General features: G+C 43.9%; 1 protein-coding gene across 2 annotated transcripts in view; it reads right to left on the bottom strand.

Annotated features, from left to right (window-relative positions):
- The window catches only part of DSCAM (DS cell adhesion molecule), a 718005-nt gene that overhangs the window by 300651 nt on the left and 404922 nt on the right, over positions 1 to 12432 (bottom strand). For both annotated transcript variants that reach the window (XM_087861321.1, XM_087861322.1), the window contains exon 4: positions 3349 to 3495. In XM_087861321.1, the coding sequence (XP_087717447.1) occupies positions 3349 to 3495 (147 nt within the window). The remainder of the gene's footprint in view (positions 1 to 3348; positions 3496 to 12432) is intronic.

Below are 12432 nucleotides of genomic sequence, written 5' to 3' on the forward strand. Positions count from 1 at the left end.
TCTATATGTACGTGTATGTATTCATAACAAACTCAAAAGTTTTTCAAATGTTTCATGGTTATCCATCAAATGCAATCATTATTTCGAAATTCAACTCATCAGACTCTCAGCCAATGAGAGCCCCTTCAGAAGTTGTCCCCTCTATCATTTTGACAAGACCCTGTTAATGTTTCAGGCCCATTTATACATTTCCTGTCCCAGACACTATAATCCACCATTCTTCCAAGGAGCCATGGTCCCTTTTAGGGGGAGTGCTTAAAGGACACTAGGATCTAGTATTAGAGCTGCTTGCTGCTGTCAGTTACCCATTGCTTCTGGGCCTTTTCAATGTAAAGTCCTTGGGGACACATTCATAAGAATATAGCAAGTGTGTACTGATAGTTTCTATCAGGCATTTCAAGGAATTTTGTATTTTTATCTTTTCTCTTACACTGAAAATCTTGGTTCCAAATAAAAGTATCATAGACATAATTAACCCCGCTCCCTGCCCCATTCTACGTTATAGTATTTTATAGGATGGAATTCCTCCAGGGCCTCCCATGCCTCCTGAGTCTCCTCCATCACGCTTAGTAATGCTGAGTCACTCTGGCTCAACTTGGCTCCTAAAGCCAGCGGTTCTGTCCAGGTGACTCTCTGTCCTTCTGAAAGGAGTATGTGCTGGACACTTGTGAGATCTTTGAGGAGCGATGTGGTCATCACTGACTGCTCTCATGGCCATTTGCATCCATCTTCCACTCTGAACTCAGGTAGGTCTATCCAAGGTGGTGAATAGTCCTGGACACATTTCCCCAGGGTCCACTCAAGGGTTGATCCTCTGCTTTGGAGAGGAGAATCTGTTAACTATTTTGCAGTTCTGTGACCATGTGGAGTCCCAGCGCGTTGCTCCTCTTTACCGCCCGCTGCTCCTGTGACATGGCGGCCATTCCTGCACGCCCCCACCGCGGCAGCTCTCTGTCCACACTGACCCACGTTCCAGTTCCACCAAGTGCTCCTGGAAGGCCTTGCCCATATGCTTTTTCTTTTGTCATTATATAAGGTCTGTTTTAGTTTCAGGAGGAGTTTAAGAGCATTAAAAACCTTGTCACTAATGCCCCCACAGGACCCAAACCCCATGTGTGCATTTTTAAATACATTTAAATGTAAAGTAAAATTAATTCTTCTTTTTCTGTCAGAGGTTAGCTTTCTCGAATAGTCACCTTCACTCAGTTTTGATGGTCTCATTTTCTAGCATTAACAATTTCCTACCTCAACTACGTTATTAACATTTCTGTGACAAAAAGGTCTCATAGCTATGTGCTACATACAGAGACTTTCTCAAGAGTCTTTCCATGACACTTGACCCTGTTGACCCTACCGCTACACCTCTACCCCCAAACACTCAGTGTCTTAGTGTGAGACGTTCCTTCATGAGACTGTGCCCTGGGGCCCCTCACTTCCCACCACAAATGCCCACTGGGTGACTCATTTCCACAGTGACCAAGTACTCATGGGTCCTGCTGTCAATGCTGAAAACATCAGTAAAGGATTCTATAAAAACAACAACAGCAACAACAAAAACTTGGAATTAAGAAAAGTAAATTTGCCTCTCCAACCCTAAGGGTTAAATTTGAAAATCAGTACTTAATAATTTATAATAGAGAGAAGTCCACATTTCAGGGTCCCCCCCCCCCCCGCCCCCGGTTTTCTCCTTCTTTTCAGATTTTATATTCAGGTTTCTTTTTCAAGAAAGATGGGCTCTCAGGGATGCCTGGGTGGCTCGTTTGGTTAAGTGTCTGCCTTTGGCTCAGGCCATGATCTCAGGGTCCTGGGATCAAGTCCCACATTAGTCACCTGGGATCAAGTCACCACATTCTTGGTGGGAAGGCTGCTTCTCCCTCTGTCTGCTGTTCCCCCTGCTTGTGATCTCTCTCTCTTCTCTTTCTCTCTGACAAATAAATAAATAAAATCTTAAAAAAAAAAAAAAAAGACGGGCTCTCAGAATAACATCATCTAATTCACTTTTTGGGATGGAGAAATGTTTATTACTTCTTTTGCTAAAATTCAATTTAGTCTTGTACCCAGATCTACCCCCCAATCCTTCCCCTTCCTTGTCCCACTACTGTTATGGTGTTCCCAATGCACACAAAACCTTTTCTAGGATATCCTGAGCAAGTCGAACACTGTGCTGTCATTAAAACCACCATGGACAAAGATCACAGATGCCATTCACTTTCTCATTTGTTTTCTCCAGTCTTTTTTTTTTTAATGGAATATAATTTTACAGCACTGATTGCTCCTGCCCTTAACAGAAGCAACAACACAGAGCTAAAAAACAAGGGATAAAGTAACGATTGGCATGAAGAAGAAGAGGTAAAGAAAAATTATTTTTGTGTGCAGAGAAGAAATCACTTGAATCTGACTTGTGTTTGCGAAGCCCCTGGAAACAGGGGTGGGCTCTGGCTATTTTAAGGATGTGAATGTGGAAAGGAACCCAGATAGAGCAAAAAAGCACAGTAAGTGGGTGTTTGGGCAGCAATGTTTTTAATTACACCAACGGTCAACAGCCTTCCATCCCTTCTCCCTCACAAAGCATCACTACAAATAAGATAAAGATATTCAGGTCACGAAGCGGTTTTACCTTCTAAAGCTGCAAGGGCAAAGGTCAAATATTTTGCACTAGATTTCTAGGACTGAGATGGACATCTCACATTCTAATTGGCTCCGTGAAGATCTAGCCGTGAGAGCTGACTGCTTACTTGTTTGACAGATGGGCCGGTAACAAGCCGGTGGTGAAGATTATGCAAAAGGTGGATATTTTCTCAAGTCCAAATGCTATAAAGAAAGGCACAGAACTGACATATTTCCAGCAGAGCGGAGTCAACGGCCTTCAGGTTTCTTCACTTGAGAATAATCCTGGAAGGAGGTCGGAGGGAGTGACTATCCCTTTAACTTTAGATGTGGGTGATTTCCCCGATATTGTTAGACATAATATGGGGAACAACAGGCATGGTCCCTGTGCCCCTGCTCTTCTCGCTTGGAGCTATGTGTCACAAGAAGCCTCACGGTGCTGGTGGACAGGACACAAATATGCAGGGCAAGGAGGCGGTCTCCTCAAAACGGAAGCCATACTGGGTCATAGGAATATGGAATTTTACATAACCTGAAATGACTTCCCTTGGAATATCTATACGTGTGGTGTATAGTATTAAGATTTTTTTTTTTTTTTAAAAACCTTTGGTTGCTGAAATATTGGGGGGGAAATAAAGAATTCTTTATTTGACTCATGAATTCTGCAGTTTGGTTGACTTCCCTCAGGACACTAACGAAGGAATAACAGAAATGGTAACCACAGTCTCGAGGGGTTTTTACCTGATACAAAAAGTCTAGCGCTGTTACTCTGCCTGGTCTCCCCAGTGTATCTGTGCCGCGTGATACAGCGGTAGTTATACAATCCATCTTCATTCTGTACATCTTTAATATACAAGGCTCCCGTGGATGTGATGAGAAATCTAGATCCTGCAACGGAAGAAAATGATTGCCCAATTAAAATAGAACAAAAGCAACTCAAATCACGTAAACAAAGACGCTGACTACTTTTTTCCCACCTGAAGGAAGCTTAGGCAAAGGCTAATGGTGTCGGTTACTTTAAGGGTCCAAGATATTTTAATTTTTCATTTATCCTGAATGAGGAGTTTTGAGTAAATACGCTACATAATAAATATATGCTTGGAAAATCTAATCTCATGAATTAAGTTTTTAGGTCATGTATTTATCTTTAGAGCAGCAGAACTGGTATATCATTGATGTGCAGCTAATTTAGCAGATTTTCTTTGATGACTACAGTCAAGGGAGGATTAACTTTCTTTAGTGAGTTTCTACCTCACGTGAGCATGAACTTTCACCTCCGTTTGAAGTGTTTCCGTGAACCCCACAAATGTTAGGTTAGAAAGCAGTAAAATACCCACCAACTTCCCAGGAAGGACTGTCTTCCCTCCTCATAATAACAACCAACACCTAAGGCTCGATTCTAAGACTAGGATCAATTCCCCCTGTCGTCCGTGTTCGGACTCTGCGGTTTCTTAATCACTACTCCACCGATCGTCAGTCATCACTTCCCCTCCTGGGACGCGTGCCTTTACCACTCCACCTGTTCGGAGCCGGGCACAGTCAGAGATCAAATGCCAGTGCTGCTCTAAGAAGGGTAAAGGTAATTTTTCCTTTGAAAATGTAAATATCTGAAGACAATTGGTACCGTTCAATTATAATTTGATAATAAACCAAATGCAGGCAAAGACGTAAACCCCAAAGTGAGCTGTGGCACCCACACGGTGAGGGACTCAGGACCCCACCCTCTGACGCCGTTAGACTCTCTTACAGAGTACTTCTCTGCCTGATAACAATGCTAGCTGGGGGATAATGTGATTTTGTCTCTTTGGGAAAGACTAGAATGCCAATAATTTACCTTCTTTTATTGTTTGTTGTTCTTAGGTTCATTTGAAACTTTCTTTTGTTTATTTCAATCAGAATTTACCAGGTGTCTTGACTTTGATAATTTCGGGTCTCAAATATTTAAGTTATGAACACAATTCCTACAGCCCCTGGTTATTTTCTTTTTATAAAGACTATACTTGATTCATAGACCAGTTGTTCACACAAAATAAAAATGGCTTATGATTTCTCACACAAGTAAGATCAATGCAAAAGGGCACGGATAAGAAAAAAATAATCACAAAACAGATAGCAATCATGAATAAGCTTTTTAAAAGAATGCAAATTAACCAAAAAATAGTACAAAAATCTTTGAATAGAAAATTCACTTTTTAAACTATTTTACAATATATTATAAATATGCTAAATATTAGACTACCTAGAAAAGCCAAGCTATATATTCTAGATATTTTTGCTTTATCCTCCCACAAAGAGAAAGCAACTCAAAATACCTTTTACCACTTGTCATATGTCATCACACAGCAGCTTTTCTTACCAATAGATACTGTGCCTATTGAAACATTCTTTCTTTCAACATATTTTGCATACTTACATAATGTTTTAATAACCAGCTCCTTGAAAGTACTGAGCAGCAGACAGAAAAGAGGAACAGAAAGATAATGTATGTAATTCCTGTCACCTTTCTAACACTGAGTATTTTCATTAGCATTGACAGGCCATCAGCAGTGCTGAAATGCGAGTGGAAAGCATTCTGTGTACTGTTGCTCGGAAGGGCTGGGAAATGCACGCGGAAGGAGCAGCCGTGTGCATTCATTACTCTGCCGACTCCTGAGAGCGCTCTATTCTCTAGGCATATTTAACTTAATCACTTACTTGCTCCTGTAATATCTCACTTTTTTTTTTTTTTTTTTTTACTCACTTAGCATGCCACATAAGACCCTTAAGACCTGTTGTTTCGGAAGAATTTGAACTTTGTTTGTTTTAAACAGTCCGGAGATGTTCACAGGGAGAAGGAATTGTCCCAATTACTGTACCTCATTGAAACCATCTCTGTCTAGCCCCTCATTTCCCATCGAAACCCATTTCAAAATTGATCAACATTTTAAAACAAAATAAAGATGAAGGACAGAAGCCTCTGACTAAGAGAGAGCCCTGAAGACCCAGGGTCCTGGAGCACAGTCTGAACTCCCAAGATGCCTGGAATTTTCAGGGGCAACAAGGGCACACAGTCTTTAGAGCACCAGATGTCTTGTCTCCATGGTGATAAGAAATCATCTTAACTGCTCCCTAACTTGCCACCACGTGCCATTTCCTGCCTTCCATCATCAGAGCCTTCGCATCGTATAGAATAAACGGTTCATTCACATTCTGAAACGGGATTGAAGAATGCGCTTCTGTTAAAGTAAGCAAATACCGAGATACAAAACGTTGATATTAGTAATCAGCACACACACGAACTCTGTCTGTCTCACACACACACACCCCTTTACTGCTCACAACTGTCTGGTAACATACAACTGTGCAAAAAGCCAAAAATTTATAGGTGATTTTATTTCCCTTGGAAAACTATTAGCACTTTAGATGAAAACGTTTCTCAAATCAGAGTGCATACTTTGGGTCACGTAAAACATATTGCAAATCATTCAACTGAATGATAGTGACAGATTTTTGGGTCCGGGGTCATTGTTACGGATATCAAGTATTGAGCTACACTGCTCAGTTATTAGAGGGCTGTCTCAGAAGCTCTCTTGGCTTCTCAACATGTACTAAATGGTTCCCAGATGTTTAAGCCCCAGTTCTGTTTTCAACAGTGTATCTGCTCCTTCCTTTGCTACCAGGCAAACCAAAAATTACTTCTCTCTGCCACTCATATTCCCATCCACACATTCACAGGGTGATGTATTCAGTATGCCAAGAGGCAGAAACCAGACATCCCACAGCTGTTAGAGCTTTGCGTAAACTAAGAGTTCGTGGGTAGCGAGTAAGCGCTGGTGTGGCTCTCCAACGTTATTAACATGAGCTTGTATGTCAGTGCCACTAACAAGCCCACAGCTCGGTACCAGGTCAGCCAGGTCAGCACAGGGACTAGAGGGATATTTCCATCTGGAGATGTAAAGCTAGCAAAGAAAATGGGACATCTGCACAACTGGGAGTATTATAGGGACACTCAAGGTATAAGTCCTGCAGCTGCACTCTTCCTGTCTCCTTTTCAAGTTTTCCATGCAATAGCATCAGAGGCAGAAATGAAAACAGCAGTTTTCAACTCCAGCCACCCATTTGCCCAGTTACGTGTAGCTGAAGATCTGCGTGGCAGAAAGCAGGCACCAGAGACCTCCAGAAGAAAGCATGTGGAAGCTGATTCTAGGAAAACCAGCGCTGAAGGGTATGCCATTCATTGGGCCAGCACTCTCCTGGGCTCTGGGAATCCAAAAAGGAATGAGACGCGGGGGTGGGGTGGGCGCTGGAGTGTAATCAGGAAACCTCGTCTCACCTGGATGAAGGTAACCACCAACACCCAGGCAGGAAAACGGTCTTATTACCTAACCTGTCTATATCCTTGCAGATTACTCTGACATAAAGAATTAACTTCCTATGGTAAAGCATCCTTTATTAATCTGCTTGTTCAATCTACGCAGCTCATTTTTTTTTCTCATTCTTATAAAGAACCAAGTTAAAAGATCTTTTCCTTGGTACCCAGTAGAACAAGTTCACCCACCCGCAAAGATTTCTCACGGTGGGAGAAAAAAGTCGGGTTTTAGAATCCAGTGGCTCCAAATTCCCAACCTGTCAAAGTCACTTTCCAGCTGTGTGACCTCAAACAAGACATTCAGCCTCTTGAAACTTTGGCTTGTTCACGTATGGAAGACAGATGGTGAAGAGCCTCGTCTCTGTTCCAGTGTTGAACCGTAGTTTAATGCACGGACGTCATCTAACAGGGAGTTGTGCATCAAGCAGGATAGCTAGAGAAGCCAGCGTAACGTGGGTTGTTCTGTTGTCCTGATGGGATCGGTCAGTCGTCAGTCGATGGCGTGAGCGCAAAGCTGCCAAGGCCATCAGCCTGCCTGAGCCAGACTGGGAAGAGCCCATGGACACGGACAGAGTATTTAATTGTTCATGTATTTGCTAACTTCTATGAAGCAGCCTCACGTAGCAAGAAAAGCATCAGCGTGGAAATAACACGGCTGAGTTTCATATCACACTCCCGCCACATGGAGCTATGTCACCCCAGCAAAACGGATCACACCACAGGGTCCTAGCAGGGTGCACAGGGACGGAACAAGGCCCGCAGAATAGCTTCCTAAATCCCAGTGTGGGGCTGTGGGCAGAGCACGGTCGTAGAGACACCATCCTCAGACTTCCTTCCTGCAGGCAACTGGGACCTTCATGGAAACCCAAGGCCTTCCTCTGTGAGCATCATCGTGTGATGTGAATAAGAATATCCCCTCGCATATTTGTCAGGTATTCTAAAGTTTTCCAAATTAACCATTCCTCACCCCTCATATCTCATCCAATGCAAGGTCCTTCTGTTCCTACTTCTAAAATATAACCAAAATGGTCCACTTCCCCGTCTCCGCTACACACCCTGGGCAGCGGGGGGGTGTGTGTCCCTGGCTTGTCTCATTCTGTTTCTACTCCTGCCCCTCTCGGCCTGTCCCCCACTCAAAGCCATGGTCATTCAGCGCCGATCAAGTAAGTCATTTAGTGTCGACCGGATCCCACTAGACGGAACAAGATGGTGGCCTATGATGGTTCAGGCTTTGACTGTATTTCCAAATGCCACTCGTCCCCTCTCTCCCTTTGCCACTACGCCCCAGCCACGCTGTCCTCTCAATCCCGCTACGTGAAAGACCCTGAGCCCATCTCTCTACCTGGCTGGCTCCTTCTTATCTTTCTGGCCTCAGGTCCCAGCGATGCCAGCCCACATTAAAGTACCCATGGTCACGCATGCTCACAGAGCCTGATTTTATCACATCTACGCGAGGTTGCCTTGTGTGTGTTTAAGATTGGCTTAACATTTCTCGCCTCCAACAGAAACTTGATTTGTCCTGCTCAGTTTTTCATCTGCATTACTCATAGTGGTGCCTAGCTATGCTATCTGGAAATATTTGTTCAGGAGGTGGGCGGATGAAACAGTCTATCATTGCTTGTATACAAAATGTCTCTTCTTAAGTCTGGGTAAAAAGAAAGCAAGCTGAAATACCTCTTTTTAGGTTTCAACATGAAACTTCCTCATGTATAATACATAAAAACAGTATTTTTCCCCTCTAGGAGTGACTATAATATATTCTTACATGAAAATGAGCATATTTTAAGATTTTGATGTTAATTATTCTTTCATTATGCTCTCTGGCTTTTTTCCTGTGCAGCCGGGCTGTTAGATCTTCAATAAGGACAATACTATTTCCAGGAAGATTTTAAAAGCGTATTTGATTTTTCACTTAGTCAGAAATATATCTTAGGGTTTTTTTTGCTCTTGCAATCTGAACTGAGTTAATAGTAATTAAAAGGACAGATGGTTCTTCTAATAAGATGCCAAATGGTAGCGTAACACAATGAAACTTTTATCAGCTGTGCCTGCCACCTCCAAGTGACAGCCGACTGTGTAATGAAACCGAGCTTTGTCCCGGGCGCTTTCCATAACAGACTCCGAGAAATAAGAGGAAGATTGAAATCTAAGTTCTAAGTATATGGTGGTAGAAACAAGATGAGCCTCTGAATGACAATCTTAACATTTTATTGGGTTTGGAAATTGAATTAGCATGAACTAAAATAGAAGTGGAAACAGAAAAAATACATAAATATGTATTTTCATATATATATATATTCATATATATATAATCTACGATAAACGTAGATTATCGCCTTCTCTTAATTCAGATGTAGACTGGAATGGAATTGGACCCTCCCTTTGGTTCTGAGGTGGGGCTGTTGTGTGACCTGATGGGTGGGTGCCAGGCCCTAGTTAGATATAGGGGTGAAGCAGCTACAGCCCTATCTTGGGCGACTAAGTGGCCTGATAAAAATGATTGTTCAAAGAAAATTATGTTGAAAGCTGCGTATAAGGGAGAGGAGTAGGCTCTTAAGGTAAGACTTCTAAACTGGTGTTATGGGTTGAAGTGAGTCCCCCTCCAAAAAAAAATTCAGGAGTCAAATCCAAACCCCAAGACCACATTCCAAATACGTGGCCTTATTTGGAAAAAGGTTCATCACAGGTGGAATTAGTTAAGATGAGGTCATACTGGAGTAGGGTGCGCCCCTCATCGAATGTGAATGTCATAGGAAGTGGAAATGCAGACGCAGAGACATCTGGGTATCGACACCTACGCTCACCGGAGCCAAGAGGTATGGCCCGCTTAGTGTGAACCTCCTGCGTTCTGACCCACTTAGTTCTCGCGATGACTCCTCGAGGCAGGTGCTGTTATGAGTCCTACTTTACAGATGAGAACAGTAAGGAACAGAGGTTAAGTGACTTGCCCGTGTTCATACAACTTTTGGTATCCCCGCCAGCGTGATGCCCTGGTATCGTGGCTTCGAGCTCACAGCCTCAGCTACCACGCTCCCCGGCTCTGGGTCGGAGCCCTGGTGAGACAGCAAGGCACAGGAACAGGGAGAGTGGAACAGAAGAGATCCACCCAGAATCATTTAAGCCGAAGAATCAACAGAACTGGACTGGAGAGAAGAGTGTTCCAAGTGCTCAGTCTGAAGGACGGACGGGATGGTGGTGGTGCCGGCAGGCAAAGAGGCTGGGGAGGGTGTCTGTTTTTATGGGGAAGGCATGATGGGCCACTTTGGGGGTGTGATGAAAGTCACACTGGAGACAGAGCTTTGCGGATCAAGCTCTGCATGCCAAGAAGCCCTCGATGTGAACAGATGCCCAGGAATTCCCCGGGTCGGGAGTGGAGGAAAAGGGCCAGCAGGACACAGCAAGAGAAAGGACGGACAGAGACCCAGGAGGGTGTGCGATTCTGGAAACCAGGCGGGAGGATTTCCGGAGAGGATGGCGCAGACTCAGCTCTGCGTCTCCCTGTCAGCATAAACCGGAATACACACGTGACCCGAAAGAGCCTCCGTGTCCGCTTCTGTGCAAGGGGGCGATACGGTGATGTTGAACAAGAACGTCCCGTGAGTGCCTGCTAGAGAAAGGCGCTCTAGAATACTTGTAATCAGCAATAAAATATAATGAAAAAGCATCCCACTTGGCTAGGTCAATAAAAATATTAAATATCTAGCTACAAACGGCTGGTCACATATGTAATGAACTTAACACTACAAATCATTACCAAAGGGCATAATATGAGACTTGGGTAAATGAAAGAGGCACGAATCCCAGCATCAGACGGCTCGATGTTGCAAGAACGCCCACCTTCTACAAATGGATTGATTTCTGAGTGGAATTTATCTAGAACTTGAGAAAAATCAATGTGGATTAAAACAAGATGCTATTTCTAATCCAGGAGATTAGGAAAAAATTAAAATATGTGATAATATGTGGTCTGCACAGGGCTTGAAAACGTACACCTACTGGCAGGCGTACAAACTGGTGAAGTCTTGGTTTTTGGTGGGCACTCCGGTAACCTATAACATGCAGTTCCCTCCAGCTCGACCCTTCAAGAGCCTGTCCTACGGAAACACTCGCGCACGCGCACGTACCAACGTCCGCAGCTAAGGTACATGTCGGCCTTGTTCAAAAGCGGAAAACCGTAAACAAACCCAGACGCCAATCAAGGGTGCACAAGCGAAGTTCGGGTGTATCCGTACCATGCAGCCGTCTACGCGACAGGAGGGTAAATGCATGCAGACGGCAGACTGCGCGAGGAGATCTGCAAGGCACCAAATAAAGTGAGTACGGAGCACCGCACCGTGTCCCGTATAAAAGGCAATGGATGCGTGCCCGCGCTATACACTTGTGTGTGTCAGTGAACAGATGGGAAGGTGTCAGAAGATATCCACCAATGTGTGAGCTGCAGTCACCTCTGAAGTCACCAGCGGACTAGGGCAAGGGAAGGGAGAATTACAGGTTTCATTTCATTGTCTCATGTATTTGAATATCTTAAAGGAACACTCTATTAGTGCGCTCCTCGTGCAGTTGAAATTTATTTTGAAGAAGGTGTCAGTGGGTGGTGAGCATATGGACGCAGCAGGCGTAGACCAAACTCATTTGAGCAGCACGGCAGAGCGGAAGGAGAGAAATCCAGGGTAATATTTATGTTGGGAGTAAATGTGTCAAAAGATGGCCTTTTGTTTAGGTTGGTTTTCAATCCAATCACATTGACGCCTATGGAAAAGCATAAGGGGCGGCTTTCAATATTTACCCTGGTCGCTGTAATCCTCCCCCTCCAAAACCCAACCCCATCCTCCCAGCTGGTAGGTAGCAGATCTCCTGGTCCTCCAGCCCTACTTCATTTTACCCCCTAACTGCATTCAATCTAGTCGGTTTGCATGCTTAGAACTGCCTCCCCCAGTGACAGCAGCCTCTCCAGGGCAGGTCAATCCCCATGTCTGCTCTGCTTACCTACTGTTTCCCTCCACCTCGTAACACTGTACGAGACACACTTTGGATTTTTCCTGAAAGTAGGCTTCGTACATAGGACATCATATTGCCAGGATCTGCTATGCTTACGAAAGTGTCACCGAGATATTCAAAGGAACCATGAAGCACCAGCTTGGACCTTGGGCTGCCTAGAAGAAGTCACTTGGCCAGAAAGGATGACGTTACCCCTGCACACGAGGACTGAAGAATAACCTAGCAACCCTGGGCTGGATTCAATAAGTGAGGAGTGATTTGGCATATATACGTTTAAATTCTCTCAGAGCAATCTAAGCCATTTTTCTTATGTAAATAAAATTCTCTCAGTGAAATTCTCCTGCAGTTAAATGAGGCTCAATTATACACTACTAATTTCAGCCTGCACACTGCATTCCAACTGTATACCTAATTACCCTATTTAGTCTGTTAATGATCAGATCTTCGTTCTTGAGCAGATAGTGCAGTCTGCCATTAAT

This window comes from Ursus americanus, chromosome 4 (genome assembly GCF_024610735.1).
Source record: "Ursus americanus isolate L20-20 chromosome 4, mUrsAme1.1.p, whole genome shotgun sequence".
NCBI classification, from domain to species: domain Eukaryota; kingdom Metazoa; phylum Chordata; class Mammalia; order Carnivora; family Ursidae; genus Ursus; species Ursus americanus.